The sequence below is a fragment of the Bubalus kerabau genome, chromosome 20, assembly GCF_029407905.1.
Source record: "Bubalus kerabau isolate K-KA32 ecotype Philippines breed swamp buffalo chromosome 20, PCC_UOA_SB_1v2, whole genome shotgun sequence".
Lineage (NCBI taxonomy): Eukaryota > Metazoa > Chordata > Mammalia > Artiodactyla > Bovidae > Bubalus > Bubalus kerabau.
Genome location: NC_073643.1, coordinates 6,944,560 through 6,962,942, shown reverse-complemented (window position 1 = coordinate 6,962,942; position 18,383 = coordinate 6,944,560). Strand labels below are relative to the sequence as shown.

Here is an 18,383-nt window from a genome sequence, read left to right as displayed (position 1 = left end):
AAAATCATACGATATTAAATTTCATTGCCCCTAAATCAAGTCCCTAAATAGCCGTACTCATTTGTTTATATATTGTCCAGGGCTGCTTTCATGATACAGTGGCAGAGTGGAGTGCTTGCAACAGAGCTTGTATGACTTTACAAAGCCCCAAATATTTACTGTCTGGCATTTTACAGAAAAAAAGAAAACTTGTCACCCTAGAGCTAGAACAGCTAACATTCAGCATAGCAGCTGAATAAGCACCCACTGTAAAGTTTTCTTGGTGTTAATTTCCTTAACCATGTGTTGTAATGAGTGGCTTTGGTGTGGCTATAAACTCTGTTCTGGGAAATACAGAAGAGGCCAAAGATGTGTGAAATTTAATGTAAGTATTAATATAAAGAAATAAAAAACTCTTTCAAGTGACTTTCATAGAAAAAAATGTAGATAATTTTCTGCATTCAATACAACTAACTCTCTTTTAGACAAGATAATCCCAGAAAAAGTATCAATTACAATAAAACTCTTAAAATTTATTCTCCAGTTTTTTAGTCCACCTTTCCACCCCATGCTCTACCCACAAGATGTTTAAGTTATTATGAGTTTAGCCTCCTACTCCTCAAAGAATCTTTGGAGATTAGCAAATGAAGATTTAATTAAAATGAAGTTGAGAAAACAACTCTAAAATTGAGTCTGAAGAACATCAATTCAGGGGAGAATTTAGCAAACACAGATCTCACTAGATTTAGGGAGAATTTAGCAAACACAGATCTCGCTAGATTTATTAGAAGCTCTGAATGATGCTGCTGTCTTAGAGTCACAGCACACATGTATGCAGTCTTCGTCCCTTGCATTTGCTGAAAAGGATCACTTCCTTTAATTACGGGCGTATCTTCTCAGTCACTCTGGATGTTGTGCAGCCCATGTCTTCCAGGTAAAAATGTGACTAACTCACTCCTATAGCAAATGATGGGAAAGGTTGTATAAAGATCCTGAAGTCTAGAAGCTTTTGAGACATTTACTCTTATAATCTCTGAACCAGACTTTGAAGAACTGATTTAGAGGTTTCACAATTAGGTTCATGATTTCACGGAAATGCCATTTAAACTGGAGCAGCTCCAAGATTCAACAAGTGGGACATATTTAGATAAGCTATGGCACCAATGGCATAGTGAAAAAAGAAACACGTCTCAGAATGGTATGGAGATTATGCCAGTATGCAGAAGTAAGTACGCAAAATAACACCAAGATTCATAACTAAAATGATGTACACCCCTAAGGAACCGAGGGAGGTAAAACAGAGCTTCAGTCCTCAAAATGTGGTAGCCCCCTGCAGATACATGAGCTGGGTGTTACCAGTCTGAGACAAGTAAAGTATGGGAATCCAGAGTAACTGTTCAGAAACTTTTGTAATAGCAGTAACTTTACTGTTGACTTTAAAAACTAATTTAGCTTGTATTTTTGTCTTTTTTTTTTAACCTTCTTACTTTTTTTCTCTTTTAAAAAATTTTTAAATTCATTTTATTGGAGTATAGTTGGTTTACAATGTTATATTAATTTCTGCTATATAAAAATGACTCAGTTATATATATATATATATATATGTTATTTTTCATGTTCTATTCTATTATGGTTTATCACAGGATATTAAGTATAGTTCCCTGTGCTAGACAATAGGACCTTGTTTTTATGTCTTTTTTATTTCATTTTTATTTAGTAATTCACTTTTATTGCATTTCACAAATGTATGTCTGTAACGGACTGGAAAAAATGAACTTCCTTACAGGGAGTTTAAGAAACACTGTATATTGGGAAATAAACGTGTTGCTTAACATTAAATAAGTTACACGTTTTAAACAAGAAATGTCATTTTACAGACATGACAATTTTATTTTAATAAAAGGCTGTGGTAACACCTGGTCAGTTATTTGCTATCAAATTACTGTGCTTGACCAGAAGGAGAGAGTTGTCTTTTTTTTCCCTTGGGTTTAAACAACTTTTAAATACCAGAAACTGCTTTATGTGGCAGGGGTGTGACAACAGAATTCTATTTAAATGGCTAAATCACTGCTGAAACATAGTTTAAGGTAGGGGCGGGGGTGGGGGGAGGACAGCAATCCTACAGAAATGTGTGGATTAAGTTCCTGTGCAACCAAATAGAAATGTCAGGATCTTCCTCCACTTAAGATGCAGGGACAAGCGCACTGAGGCATGAGAAAAGAATTTGATTTACAATTCGAAGGAAAACCAGCAGTGAGATAATTGAGAGCTGGAAAGCAATCTTATTCCTGCCAAATTGCTTTCCTCCGTGTGTGCTCCATTTAGAGGCGAGATTCGAATGCTTACATTTAGTTTGTGCATATTTTCTTTCCCTTGTGAATATTCCATCCTGTCGCATTAGGACTGTTGCTCTGCTGTGATCAGCAAAAGAGAATATTCTGAGGTGCCCAGTGCTGGATTATGCCTGAAGCTCTATAAATAGGAAGTGGGTTTTTTTTGGTTTTGTTTTTTTGTTTTTGTTTTTAGGTTCAAAGGTGACAAGCTGGCTGTTAACAAGAACATTCTTGGTCTCTGAATTGCTAAAATGTGGATTCTTTTTTAATTTGGGTTCATGAGAATGAGAGACATGAAAGCACATTGCAGATTTTAGAGTTGGTAAAATATTTAACAGAAACAACCACCACCACACCAGTAGCAATCGATACTACTGTTAGCAATACAGTTTGTGGCAGATTTGATGAATACCAGCCTTGGTGTTGCTTACGGTTTACTTTTTCCATCAAGTATTCATAAACAAAGATAGTTTTCCCCTCTTGGCCTGGAGAAATTACCTATAGGAATTAAGCTTATATTCATGGGTACAAAGATAAGATGTGTGCTGTTACTGCCAAACCCTTACTTAGCTGGTTCTCTGACTCACAGAGATAGTCATTTCTTTATAATTTTTGAAAATCTGATGCAAAATTTGTCTCAGAAGTTTGGTCCATAGGCCATGTGTTCTGCCCATGAAAGCACATTTTTATGTCTTACAAGGAATAAGAATTTAAAGATCAAAAATATTTTTATATTAAAACATCCAAGTGGCCCTCTTAGTTTTACCTTCCTTGCTCATGTTAGAAGGTGTTTTGGGTTTGCTTACAAGAAATGCAGACCTGACATTCATTTTGATAAGTGTCTCCTGTGAGCCCCTGATAACATTAGGGGCCAGAATCAGAATTCTTCTGCTCTCCAAAGGTAAGGCATAAATTATCATTTGGGGAAGAAAAATAGAGGAAAAGTAAACAGGAATAGACAATGCAAATTAAGTTTGAGCCAAGAACATGCCTGTTTTAAATTTAAAATTGGCTATAGGCCAGAGCAGGTTATACCCTGGGTACCTAGAGGAAGATGGAGGTAAATACAAGGGATGTTTTTATTAAAAAAAAAAAAAAAATCTACAGAGCCACAAGCTGTTAGCTCTAAAACTGATAGTCTGTGCCTCTCCTGGGCAGACCTTTGTCCACGTGGACTGGTCTTCCTGGGGTTGGTGAGCACAGGCACTGTGGTGATGCTCTCTCATACCTACCTCACACCTGCAGCTTACAGGCAAGAGCCCTCTCACTCTGGGAGTGAGAAACAAATGTGCCCTTGGCATGAGCCTGAGTCAGCCCACAGTTCTGCACTGCCCTGTGACTGATTAGGAAGGATTGTAAGAGCTGTACATGACAGATGGGGGTTGGAAGTTTAAATTACATGTGATTATGCATGCACATGCACACACATGCATGCACACGATGCATGCAAATATGCACGCCCACACACACCCACAGGTACACACATACGCACAAGTGCATGTGCGTGTACATACATGGATACACACATGCATGTACATACAGACATGCACGTACATGCACATTCACATCCCCAGCTGCACTGGAAGCCTACCTACCTGAGGGTATGCGGATGGGTCAAGTTAAAGCAAATAATCCTAGAAAAAAATGTGATGCATACGTAACTTAAATATTTTAACTTAAAACACATCTATGTGCATTTCAATTTCTACATCTTTTGATAGAATTTTTTTTTCCCATCAAGTGAGGATTTCCAAGAGCCAGTGAGGCTGGTCTTGAGCAGAAGTCTGATGCTCAGAGAGCATCTATGGTTCTTGCCTAAACTACACTCTTCAGGAATCATCTGTCGTTTCCAGCTCAGGAGTCTTTATATGGAGAGCGTGCTCAGCACCTGGGCAGCCACCTGTGTGCAGACTTGGCCTGGACGCGCAAAGCTTTGTTGTGAAGCTTTTATAGTTCTTCCATCACGCCTACCTCGATAGCAGCAATGTTTGGCAGTTCCGTCTTCCCCCTTATCTGGTCTTTCCGAAGGATTCAACTTAGTTTTTATGGAAAACACTCTTCTTCACTTTGATTTGCTTATGTATTATTTCACTAGATTTTATAATCTAATAAGACATGGTACTTGCATAAACATCTTTGGAAGAAAACTGATACTAAGAGCATAAAAGCTGAAGGCTTTCAAATGGACATGCATAGAGTTACCGACCAGTTTCATAATCCAGTGGACTTTTGTCTCTAAGTTATGCTAAGAGGATGGAGGTGGTACTGATTCAGCTGTTTTCGGCATCTCTAAAAAGTTCATGATAAAATTTTTGACACATTTCCCAAAATTTATAGAATCTGATGGTCTGTATTTTTTCACTTACATGACCTCTGACTTCATCTTCTTTTTCTACATTTACTTTTTGTTAAAACTCATGTATTTTCTTTCTATGTTCCTCATACCACGAGAGACATTCAGTCCTTCGCTGGAATGACAGTGTGATTGAGCTTAGTAGATCTCTGCTTTTGCTGTTTTAAGCAGGTTATGGTCCATGTGTTATAAGATTTAGGGTCTAAAATGAGCATATGATACGAAAAAATCCTTTAGGGAAAAGGACCCTTGGACATCCCTTGATAAGACTCTAGTTGAGTCCAACATAGATCTCCAGAGGTCTGAAGCATTGATCTTCCCAGAAGCTTGGAACCGATCCCTAAGTTGAGAGCTGGATGAAGCAGTTTGGCATGTCTTCAGGGAAGTACCTGACACATCATAGGTGTGGTTCAAACCAGAGTGGTGCTGGGTGGGGTGGGGTGGGGTGGTCACACTCTGAGAAGAGTCCCAGGAACAGAGGTTCATGCCTCTCACCTCAGGCATCTTATACCACACTGCGTCTGACTTTAGCTACGTATGTGTTTCTCCCTATTAGCTAACTCCATGTCCTGACAAGAGAGAACACACACTCCTTCCAGTCTCTCTCCCCATATTCACTTAGGACACGCTCAGCAGCTGTGAGTTAAAATGGAAATGGAGAAGTAGAAAAATTTGTGCCTTTGGACGTTCATGGCCTGTTCTCCCCGTGTTCACCAGAAGTCCTTCAAATATGAAGTTCCTATTTTATTACCAACTGTACACTCTTAATAAAGGATACAATGTTTCTATTTACTATTAATAAACCAGTATGTCCTACGAATAAGCTAATAAATGTAGTCTTCAAAATAGAACTGCACATCGCACCTGTTTTAGTGTTTTCCTTGGTAGACTGTCAAGGCACGGCTGTTATTTTGGGTGATTTTTATCCATCTCTGACTAATCTTTATTTGAGTTCCCTGAACTGAAGTATTTTTTAGTTCTGACAAATTTGGTATGTAACATTTGACACCTTTGAAAGTGTGACCCCTGCGGACACTGGTTTGTTTTCAATGCGACAGTGTTGCATTGTGATTTAAGGTTCTGAGCAAGGACTTGGGTGGGACTATCTGGTTTTAAATTTCAGCTCAGGCTATTTAATCTCCATGCACCTCAATTTCCTCACCTAGAAAGGGCATGTTAATAGTATGTCTTGCGTGGACTTATTGTGAAGATTAAGTGAATTCATCTGTCTAAGGTGCTGGAATCACTACTCGTGTGCCATGAGTGCTCAGCCAGTTGTTGGTACTAATGCCGACCTCGCTGTGTGCATGAGAGGGGCTTCCACAGCAGTGGCCGCACTGTGCGCTGCCCGTGCCTGGGTGCGACGCAGTCGTGACACTTAGTGTTCTGGTCTTTCACCGTCTCCCTCCTCTCCCGTGCAGGTGGCCCCGGCCATTAAGGAGCGGATGATGAAGAAGGGGAGCCTCATGCTGGGCTACCAGCCACACCGGGGGAAGGTCAACTTCTTCCGGCAGGTGGTGATCAGCCCTCAAGTCAGCCGGGAGGACATGGACTTCCTGCTGGATGAGATAGACCTCCTGGGGAGGGACATGTAGCTGTGGCTTTGGGTCCCCCAGAGGCGCGGGTCCTGCCCTGCGGGTAAGGGTCCAGGGCATCCGGGGACACACACACTGCAGCCCTTCTGGGGCGAGTAGGACACATGCCACATCCTTGCCCAGCAAAACCGAAATGCTAAGCAAGTAGTGTTAAGTACTCTCTAGTTGCCAGGGGGCTACTGCTGCAATAAAGGAGGTAGTGAGAGGTGGGTTTTCTCCCAGATGACCCCTGGGACAGAGCCCCAAAGAGTTTAGTACCACATGGGCTCTGGGCTCTTTGCTCTTGAAAGAGCAGCTGAATTAGCGGGTGGAAGAATGGTTTACAAGGTGTGACCCAGAGACCAGCAGCCCTGGAATCCTGTTAGAAATGCCTGGCCTCAGCCTTCCCCCAGACCCACTGAATCAGAATCCCTGGGGCGTGGGGGGAGCCGGGTGCTCTGAACTTCATGCAGCCTTCCAGGTGCTTCTTAGGCAAGGTAAAATCTGAGAACCAGCAGTTTAACACAACTTTGAATTAACTGAGTACTACTCACTCTGATGTGTTTGCCCGCAAAGGGATATCTGATACTTTGGTGGCTCTGAGAATGCAGCTGTGGGCTCTTAGTACTAATGTTTAGGGGCATCAGAAGTATAGCAAAGCTGTTTTTAAAAGAGAAACTATATATAAGATGTTTACTTTATGAAAAGATATCTTTTATGCAGGCTAAATGTTTATTCTCAAAAGTTAAAATTAACCACTATCTATTATAAAGTATCTGAATTAGAGCTAAGGATAAAAGACACAGACTTTTGTAGTGTAGCCTTTTAATCAAAGCAACGTCCCTAATTCATTTCCCAAAATCGTTCATGTCATTAATTGGGAGTACATGTTAGATATACGTGTCTCTAATTAGATGCCTCTTAGCTTGAGGGGCTCCTTTCTTATCTTGATCTCTGCTTGTAGGAAATAACGAGAGTGAAGTCCAGGGTTATACAACATTCCCTTTCTCAAGCTTTAAAATGGCAGTGTAGACTATTAAAGGGTTTATATTGGGCAGAGAATCAGGGAATTAGAGGTCTTTTGGGGCACACACCTCCGCCATTTATCCTGGGAGTGGATAATTGTAATTCTGTCTCTAATCCTGGTCCTAGATCTCTAGCAGAATTTCCTTTGACTAAGAAATAAACAGAATTCAGAGGTGTGGGAGTAGGGGTCAACAAGGTACAATTATGACTCTCATTAGAGCTCCCCTCTGGAAGGCAAGTGATGGAGAGTGTTCAGGTATTAGACGGGAGCAGAGGTCGACAAGGCACAGTTACACCTTTGGTTAGAGCTCCGCTTTGGAAGGCATGTGACTGAGTGTTCAGACGTTAGACTTAGCATGTTCAGTACCCATCTTGTACGCCTTCACTAACCTGCACCATTTAAATTTTGAAGAGTTAAAAACCAGATATGCACTATTTCCTTGTATTCCATATTTTCATTTTAGAGTGTGTGGTTTCTCAGTATCTCCATCGGTCAAAGAATATTTTAAACTTTCTCTGAACTACTTTAATCTGTGGTATGTGTATTGCATCTCTTGTTACCTCTTTGTTTAAACATCTCCCTAAAATGTTCTGAAACTGATGTTTGCAATAATTTGGGTTTAATGAAATAAAAAAGCAATGTGAGCACACAGTGTGTTTGGCTTTTCTTTTCCTGTCTTTCCCGCTTCACTGGATTGTACCAATACATGTTATTTATTTTGTAAGCAATACATAATCATTTTAATTTTTTAGGTGTTAATATCTTTTGAAAACTTTTTATTTTATATTGGAATATAGTTGATTTACAGTGTTGTTTGTGGTAGGTTGATTGATTCAGCAGCTTGATTCAGTTATTTATATATATATATATATATATATATATATATATATATAATTTTTTGGATTCTTTTCCCATATAGGTTATTACAGTGTTGAGCACAGTTGATTATCTGTTATACACACACACATATATGTATATTAGTGTGTATATGTTAATCAGAAACTCGTAATTTATGCTCCCCCCCCCTTCCCCCTTTGGTAACCTTCAGTTTGTTTTCTATATAAGTCTGTGAGTCTGTTTCTCTTTTGTAAATTAGCTTATTTGGTGCCAGTACGTGAATTGGGCTCTGTTGGTGTTTTAGTTAAATAATTGAGAGCAGGTTGGAAGTGGTCTGTTTTTTAGTTAACACCTTACATGAAGCCAGTTATAACCAGTGTGGGTTTGCCTCTCGTTCAGTCTGTCTTCATCTGGGCAGGCCATGGGAGACCCCACACAGCCCCAGTTCAACTCCTGTCAGGCCTTCTTTTGTGAGGAGACAGTTTCTTGCTCAATGGGGAAGAATAATGCTACCAGGTACTTCAAACATCCCACTTCTTTCTCCTTAAAATGTACAGACATACCATCCCCCAATCAGATATTTGACTGAATGATCGAGAAACATTTTTTGATAAAAGTGAAAGGGAAAGTTGCTCCGTCGTGTGTGACTCTTCATGACCCCCATAGTCTATACAATCCATGGAATTCTCTAGGTCAGAATACTAGAGTGGGAAGCCATTCCCTTCTGTGGCAGATCTTCCTGACCCAGAAATCGAACCAGAGTCTCCTGCATTACAGGTGGGTTTTTTTTTACCAGCTGAGCTACCAGGGAAGCCCTTTTGATAAAAGGTTAATTGTAATTCATTCGACCTTTAAACATATTGCTAGTGGGCCTACTGTCCCCGGCCATTATCTAGGTGTGGGGGGATGCACAGTGAGTGAAGCCGACAGAAGTCCCTGCTCATGTGAAGAACGGATAGTCAACAAGCCAGCCTGTAACAAGGCAGGTTGTTGTTGCTGTTCAGTCACTAAGTTGTGTCCGACTCTTTGTGACCCCATGGACTATAGCATGTCAGGCTTCCCTGTCCTTCACCATTTCCTGGAGCTTGCTGAGACTCATGTCCATTGAGTCGGTGATGCCATCCAACCACTTCATCCTCTGTCATCTCCTTCTCTTCCTGCCCTCAGTCTTCTCCAGCATCAGGGTCTTTTCCAATGAGTCAGCCCTTCGCATCAGGTGGCCAGAGTACTGAAGCTTCAGCTTCTGCATCCATCCTTCCGATGAGTATTCAAGATTGATTTCCTTTAGAATTGACTGGTTTGATCTTGCTGTCCAAGGGACTCAAAGAGTCTTCTCAAGCACCACAGTTTTGAAAGCTCAACTCTTTGGTACTCAGCCTTCTCTATGGTCCAACTCTCACATCAATACATGACTACTGGAAAAAACATAGCTTTGACTATAGAGATCTTTGTCGGCAAAGTGCTGTCTCTGCTTTTTAGTATAAGGCAGGTGGCAAGGTATATTTTTAAGAAAAAGAGAGTGAGGGGGTGGAGCGTGGTGTCACTGAGGATGGACTTGGCTGCTGGAGAGAAGTCAGTTAGGCAGAGCCTCTTTGACAAGGGAACCTCTGCACAGAGGTCAGGAAAGTGGGGAGAGCCCTGTGGCTATCTGGGGGCAGGGTGTTCCAGGTGGAGGGCTTGGTCAACTGAAGGCTTGGGGTCCATCCAAGGACCAGCATGAAGGCAGTGTGGCTGGAATGGAGGGAACAGTGGGGTGAGTGGTAGTCAGGATGGGGCAAAGGAGTCAGGGACGCCTCTAGGAGTCAGAATATTAGGCTGTGTAGGTGGGACTCAGACGGATATACATAGGAGCATCCGAGCAGGGTACTGACATGATTCAGCTTCTGTTTTCAGAGGATCACTCTGACTACTGTTTGAAGAACAGGGTGTGTGTGGGCAAGGGTGGGCTCAGGGAGTTCAAATAGGGGGCAATCGCAATAGTGCAAGCAAGGAACCATGGCCATTTATGCATTTATGCTAGAGGAGCAGTGAGGGAAACATTTATGCATTTATGCTAGAGGAGCAGTGAGGGAAGTGGTGGGAAGGGCTGTAATCCTGGAGGTGTTGAAAGGTGGAGTCCGTAGGTTTGGCTGGTGGAGTTGAGTATTTTAAAAAAGGGGGAGAAATCAAGGATAGTTTCACTTATCTTTGGCCTGGACAACTTTAAGAAAGGACTTGTCAGCTCCTGGGATGAAGGCTGTAAGAAGAGAAGCTCTTCCTGGTTTTAGTCACATACAATATGAGCTGTCTGTACGTCAGCCAACCAGATACATACAAGACATTACTTACGAGTCTCATCTTCCAGGGGACATGAGACTGAACCAGGGAAGCACTGGACACCAAGACCCTTAAAATAAATGCCTGTGGGGTGGGGGGAGTATGTGGAGTGCCATAGCCAAAAGGAGAAAGATGATAGAGGTTTTCTGTTTCTTTAATTGATTAGTCCTGCAGGTGTGGTGTTTCTCATGGCAAACTCCACAAGTTTGAGCCTCCTGTAATGCAGAAGACCAAGGATGGTGAAAATCACTAACATTTACTGAGTCCATACTGCATGCCAGCTAGTGCATTTACATGGTCTTATTCACATCTCACAAAACTCCATCAAGGTGGGAGTCTTATCCTCAGTTTTCATTTGAGGAAACTGGCCTTCAAACTGTGTGAGATTATCAGACTACTGAGTGGTAGACCCCAGAGTCAAGCCTAAGTCCACCTCTCCCTAGAGCCCAGGCTGTAAACATCCTCACTTTGCTGCTGAAAATGTATGGACAGAAGAGGGTCACCCTTGACTAATCTTGCCACCTGATTGTGCCTGATGTCCCACAGTCACCAGGCAAACAAAGCATCGAGAACTGGGCTCTCATTATTGCCTTCTGATGCTAAAGCTGAAACTCCAATACACTGGCCACCTGATGCGAAGAGCTGACTCATTGGAAAAGACCCTGATGCTGGGAAAGATCGAGGGCAGGAGGAGAAGGGGACGACAGAGAATGAGACGGTTGGATGGCATCACCGACTCAATGGACATGGGTTTGGGTGGACTCCGGGAGTTGGTGATAGACAGGGAGGCCTGGTGTGCTGCAGTCCATGGGGTCTCAAAGAGTTGGACACGACTGAGCGACTGAACTGAACTGAAGAGGCAATAATTATATCATACTGTCATGTCCTGTTTTTCAAACCAGAAGATAGGAATTTTCCTGTCTGTTTTTTGCCACTGAAGTTGGAGGGTAACAGTCTAGAGGTCCTTCTGATTTGAAACAGTAATTTTTTTACAGGAACCCCAGCAGAGGTGTGAAAGGGCTATGGCAGCCCACTGCAGTACTCTTGCCTGGAAAATCCCATGGATGGAGGAGCCTGGTGGGCTGCAGTCCATGGGGTTGCTAAGAGTTGGACACGACTGAGCGACTTCACCTTCACTTTTCACTTTCATGCATTGGAGAAGGAAATGGCAACCCGGAATCCCAGGGACGGGGGAGCCTGGTGGGCTGCCATCAGAGTTGGACACGACTGACGCGACTTAGCAGCAGCAGCAACAGCGGGGGTGAGAATATTTTGAGTATTTGGCCGTTGCTTTCTTCCTAGACCTTTGTGAGTTCCATGTCTATGTGCGCACATGCTTACTTGACAGCCTCACTCAGTGGTCTCACCCAAACTCAAAACTGACTCAAGGTTTTCTATCCCCAGCCCCACATCCCCCCTCAAACAAGTTCCTTTGTCCGTGTTTCCATCTCAGTGAATGACATCGTTTTCTATCTAGTTTGGCAAACCAACATTTTACAAATGACACCTTATATCTCTGTCTCTACCTTTCCCCCACTGTCTAGCCTATTAGCAGACCTTGTTGGATTCACCTGCAAAACCTGTCTGCAGCCCATCCACTTATCCCAGCTCCATTGTCATGGCCAAATTCCAAACTCTTCTCACCTCTCCTCTGGACTACAGCTGTAGCCTGCTTACTGCATCTACGCATTGATTCTGGACTTTGTCCCATCTGCTCACCAAACTACAACCAGATTAAAACACAGACTGATCCTATCTCTCACTTTGTTTGCTATTAGGATTGACAATAACAAACTCTGCAAAAGACCTTTAGGAAAGCTATTGGTCAAGGAAAGCTAATTAAAAATTTATTAGCCTGACTGAATAGGGGCCAACACTGCCCTGAGCGAGCCCCAGTGGGGGCTCGGAATCAGGGGCTGGAGATGCCTGTTTACAGGGTTCTGGTGTGTGCACTCAGGTGGCTTAAGGTGGGTCTTTCAAGGCAAACTGGTTGGGACATGGTTGTAACAGTGTGGGGTTGGTGGGCACAGCAAGGGGAGCATCTTGGCACAGGTCTCTCTATATAAACTGTTATGTGTGATAAGCAGGCTGCACCCTCTTATCCTGATGGAAGGGATGAGTCAGGTGTTTGTCTGGATAAGTGGGTTGGCAGGAATTTCCTAAAGCAAACAGTAAAGTCAGTCACTGATTTACAACATGAACTTTCTGAGCAAAAGTCTCCTGGGACAAAACTAAATCATGTTGATGTAGGTGATTGCCGTCCCGATAGTTAAGCTATACGAAGGCAAGTGGTTTTAATTCCCAGGATAAAGATCAAGTTCTGGAAGTGGCTGCCAAGGCGCTGTGTCCTTCCAGTCCCGTAGAGGCTGTTGTGCACTGTCTCTGCCCTGATGGGAGCCGGAAGCTGGGCTGTTTTCAGATCCCACCGCTCCTCTTTACACCAGCTGTTGAATATCATGGGATGTGGTCCTGCCTCTTCCTGCAATGCTGCCCCCCGACCCCCCAGTGAAATTTCTGCCTACAGTTCAGATCTCAGCTCGATTCTCTGCCTGCCTTCCACCCACCCCAAAGGGGGTCTGCCCCAATATAAGCTCTCTATACTTCTCTCAAAATACATGTATCACTATTTGTAATTATCTATCTCTATGCATTAGAAAATTGAACTGTAATATCCGGGGCCTAGCACATAGTAGTTAATTATCATGGCAGGAGGATTGGCCAGTAGGTACGCTAGTTTGTCTTTGGATATAACTTCTTTATTTGGGGAACTCCTGGATACATACATGTAACATAACTAATTCATGTCTTAGAGAAAGCTCTTAAGTTACCTTCTTAAAGCATGTGTTACAAACTGAAATGTCACTTATTCTGGTTAGTATATGTGCTCCTGCAGGAAAAGAGAATGGTTTCCCCCTGCAGATTAATGTAGATGGGCTTATCAGAGAAAACTTTTCTATGTTCTTATTTTCTGTTATGGTTTATCACAGGATATTGAGTGCAGTTACCTGTGCTCTCTAGTAGGCCCTTGTTGTTTACCCATCCTGTATATAAAGGCTTACACCTGCTAACCCTGGCCTGCCCTTCCAGCCCTCCCCCATGGCAACCACGAGTCTGCTCTCTACATCCGTGAGGCTGTTTCTGTTTTGTACATAGGCTCATTTGTGTCAGGTTTTAGGTTCATGTGTAAGTGATACCATATGTTACTTGTCTTTCTCTTTCTGACTAAATTTACTTAGTATGAGCATTCCTAGGTCCATCAGCTACTGCTGCTAAGTCGCTTCAGTCATGTCTGACTCTGTGCGACCCCATAGACGGCAGCCCACCAGGCTCCCTTGTCCCTGGGATTCTCCAGGCAAGAACACTGGAGTGGGGTGCCATTTCCTTCTCCGTCTAGGTCCATCTATGCTGCTGCAAATGGCATTATTTTGTTTTATGGCTGAGTAATATCCCATTGTATATATGTACCATATCCTCTTCAGCCACTCATTTGTTGAATGGACATTTAGGTTGCTTTCAAGTCTCGACTGTTGAAAATAGTGCTGCTGTGAACATGTATCTTTTTGAATTATAGTCTTATCTGGATATATGCCCAGGAGTGGGATTGTTGGATCATGTGGCAACTCTATTTTTAGTTTTTTGAGGACCTCCAAATTGTTATCAACAGTGGTCCAATTTACATTCCCACCAACAGTGTAGGAGGGTTTTCATTTCTCCACACCCTCTCCAGCATTTGTTACTTGTAGACATTTTAATGATGGGCATTCTGACTGGTGTGAGGTAGTACCTCAGTGTAGTTTTGATGTGCATTTCTGTAACAATTAGTGATGTTGAGCATCTTTTTCATGTGTCTATTGGCCACCTATATGTCTCCTTTGGAGAAATCTCTATTTAGGTCTTTTGCCCATATTCCAATTGGGTTTTTTGTTTTATTGTTGAGTTACATGAGCTGTTTGTATATTTTGGAAATTAAGCTCTTGTCAGTCACATTGTTTGCAAATATTTTCTCCTATTCCATAGGTTGGGTTTTTGTTTACGGTTTCCTTTGCTTTGCAAAAGCTTCTAAGTTTGATTAGGTCCTATTTGTTTATTTTTGTTTTAATTTTCTATTGCCTTGACTGACCTAAGAAAACATTGGTACAATTTCTGTCAGAGAGTGTTTCACCTATGATCTCTTCTAGGAGTTTTATGGTGTCATGGCTTAGGCTTCAGTTGTTATGCCGTTTTGAGTTTATTTTTGTGTATGATGTGTTCTAACTTCATTGATTTACATGTAGCTGTACAGCTTTTCCCAGAGAAGGCAATGGCACCCCACTCCAGCACTCTAGCCTGGAAAATCCCATGGACAGAGGAGCCTGGTAGGCTGCAGTCCATGGGGTCACTAAGAGTCGGACATGACTGAGCAACTTCACTTTCACTTTTCACTTTCCTGCATTGGAGAAGGAAATGGCAACCCACTCCAGTGTTCTTGCCTGGAGAATCCCAGGGACGGGGGAGCCCGGTGGGCTGCTGTCTATGGGGTCGCACAGAGTCGGACACAACTGAAGCGACTTAGCAGCAGCAGCAGCAGTACAGCTTTTCCAGCATCACTTGCTGCAGAGATGATCTTTTTTCCATTTTATATTCTTGCCTCCTCTGTTGAAGGTTAACTGATCGTAGGGGTGTGGGCTTTTTTTCTCAAGTCTCTGTTCTGGCCAGTTGATCAGTATGTCTGTGTTTGTGCCAATACCACACTGTTTTGATTACTATAGCTTTATAGTATTGTCTTAAGCCTAGGCGATTAGGCCTCCTGCTTTGTTCTTTTTCTTCAGGATTGCTTTGGCAATGCTGGATCTCATGGTTCCATATAAATTTTAGCATTATTTGTTTCAGTTCTGTGAAAAGTGTCATGGGTAATTTGATAAGAATCACATTAAATCTGTAGATTGCTTTGGGTACTATTGCCACTTTAACAATATTAATTTTTCCAGTCCAAGAGCATGGGATATGTTTCCATTTCTTTGAATCAACTTTAATTTCCTTTATTAATGTTTTGTAGTTATCAGCATATAAGTCTTCTACCACCTTGGTGAGGTTTATTTCTAAGTATGTTTTACATGTTTTTAAAAGGGATTGTTTAAAAAAATAAATAAAAGGGATTGTTTACATTCCCTTTTTGATATTTCATTTGTTAAAGAAATTTGTGTATGTTAATCTTATATCTTGCTACCTTGCAGAATTTGTTTATCAGTTCTAGTGGTTTCTGTGTGGAGTGTTTAGGATTTTCTCTATCTAGTATTATGTCATCTGTGTATAATAACAATTTTACCTCTTAGCAGTTTGAATACCTTTTATTTCTTCTTCTTGTCTGATTGCTGCAATTAAGAATTCCAATACTGTGTTGAAGAGAAGTGGTAAGTATGGGTATCCTTGTCTTGTTCCACATTTCAGCAGGAAGGCTTTCAGCTTATTATCATTGAGTATTATATTGGCTCTGGGTTTGTCATAAATGGCTTTTTATTACATTGAGATATGTTCCCCCATATCCATTTTCACAACAGTTTTATCATGAATGGATGCTGAATTTTGTCAAGTGCTTTCTCTGTATCTGTGGAGGTGATCATACAGTTTTTCTCATTTCATTTGTTGATACTGTGTATCACACTAATTATTTGCATATGTTGACCCAACCTTGTGATGCTGGAATGAATCCAACTTGGTTGTGGTATATGACCTTTTTCATGTGCTGCTAATATTTTATTGAGAATTTTTACATCTATATTCAACAAAGATTTTGGCCTGAAATTTTCCTTTTTCATGGTTCTTTGTCTGATTTTGGTGTCAGGGTGATGGTGGGTTCATAGAATGTCTCTAGGAGTATTCTTTCCTCTTCAATCTTTTGGAAGAGTTTGAGAAGGATCAATATAAGTTCTTTGTATGTTTGGTAGAATTCCCCAGTGAAGCCATCTGGTCCTAGACTTTAATTTAGAAGGAGGGTTTTTTAATTTATTTTAAAATTATGGATTCTATTTAATTTCTAATGATTGACCTACTCAAGTTATCTGTTTCTTCCTGACTCAATTTTGGTGGGCTTGTATATGTCTAAAAAATTGTCCGTTTCTTCTAGGTTGTCAAATTTGCTGGCATTTAACTGTTCATAGTATTCTTCTGTGGATTTTTTTTTTTAATTTCTGTGGTATCAGTTGTAATTTCTCCTCTTTCATTTCCTATTTTATTTATTTGGATCTTCTCTCTTTTCTTCTTGGTGAGCCTGGCCAGAGATTTGTCAATTTTATTTACCCTTTCAAAGAACCATCTCTTAGTTTTATTTCTTCTATTGCTTTTTCAATCTGTATTTTCTTTATTTCCTCTCTGATCTTTGTTATCTCCTTCTTTCTTCTGACTTTAGGTTTTGTTTGTTCTTCTCTTTCTGATTCTTTTAGGTGGTAGGTTAGTGTACTTGAGATTTTTCTTGTTTCTTAAAGAAGACCCATATAAACTTCTCTCTAAGAACTGCTTTTGTTGCATCCTGTATATTTTGTATAATGTGTTTTCATTGTCTTTTGTCTCAAGGTATTAATATTTTAAATTTCCTCTTTTATTTCATTGTTGACCCATTGGTTTTTAGTAGCATATTGCTTAGTTTCCATGTAAATTTTTTCTTGTTTTTCCTGTGGTTGATTTCTAGCATCATGCTATTGTGGGTCAGAAAAGATGCTTAAAATATTTTCTATAATCTTAAATTTGTTAAGGCTTGTTTTGTACTCAAAACATACCCATGGAAAATCCTAGAGAATGTTTCCTTTTTGAAAATGTTTCCACTTGAAAAGAATGTGTATTCTGCTTTTTTTGAATATCATATCCCGAAGATATCAATTAAGTCTAACTGTTCTGTTGTATCATTTAGGATCTCTGTTGCCTTATTGATTTACTGTCTTGAATCTTGACTCTTTATTCTGATGATGATTATAGCCATCAACATTAATAAACAAGAACATCAATTAAAATAAAGCCAAAAGGTCAGAAGGGTGAGCTCTCACGTCCTGTGACCATAGCAGAGTCCAGAAAAAGACTATTTCTTTATGCCTGGAAAGGGGTCAACCAATGAGAGCCTGTCACAGCTCAGCCAATGAAAAGCCACAGTTATTCAAAGATCTTAATTTCTCCAGTGGACTCTTTGTTTACTATACCTCCTTTAACTGCCTTTTCTCTCTTTATTTTTTAATTAAAAAAATTATGGCTTGTATAGAAATGTTGGCTGCATTCCCTGTGTTGTATCCTTGAGCCTATCTTACACCTAATAGATTGTATCTCCCACTTCCTCTTCCCTCTTCCCCCCTTTAAAAGAGTTCTCCTCTCCTTGCTGTGCAGGGGACTTGCATGTGGCTTGCCATGGTTGCAGACTCTTAAGTTGCAATTTCTTTTTTTTTAATTTATTTATTTTAATTGGAGGCTAATTACTTTACAATATTGTAGTGGTTTTTTGCCATACATTGACATGAATCAGCCATGGGTGTACATGTGTTCCCCATCCTGATCCCCCCTCCCACCTCCCTCCCCATTCCATCCCTCAGGATCATCCCAGTACACCAGCCCTGAGCACCCTGTCTCATGCATCAAACCTGGACTGGCGATCTGTTTCACATATGATAATATACATGTTTCAGTGCTATTCTCTCAAGTCATACCACCCTTGCCTTCTCCCACAGAGTCCAAAAATCTGTTCTTTACATCTGTGTCTCTTTTGCTGTCTCACATACAGGGTTATCGTTACCATCTTTCTAAATTCCATATATATGCATTAATGTACTATATTGGTGTTTTTCTTTGTGACTTACTTCACTCTGTATAATAGGCTCCAGTTTCATCCACCTCATTAGAACTGATGAAAATGCATTCTTTTTAATAGATGAGTAATATTCCATTGTGTATATGTACCACAGCTTTCTTATCCATTCGTCTGCCAATGGACATCTAGGTTGCGTCCA

At 41.1% G+C, this 18,383-nt stretch overlaps 1 protein-coding gene across 10 annotated transcripts in view; it reads left to right on the top strand.

Annotated features, from left to right (window-relative positions):
* Positions 1 to 7,920, top strand: part of GADL1 (glutamate decarboxylase like 1) — a 505,418-nt gene extending 497,498 nt beyond the window's left edge. For 9 of the 10 annotated variants that reach the window (XM_055558455.1, XM_055558457.1, XM_055558454.1 and 6 more), the window contains one exon: positions 6,087 to 7,920. In XM_055558455.1, coding sequence (XP_055414430.1) covers positions 6,087 to 6,260 — 174 coding nt within the window. In that variant the 3' untranslated portion in view covers positions 6,261 to 7,920. Of the gene's footprint in view, positions 1 to 5,221; positions 5,497 to 6,086 lie in introns of those variants that run through there. The other variant, XM_055558459.1, reaches the window with a different exon arrangement.
* Positions 7,921 to 18,383: the final 10,463 nt, after the last annotated feature.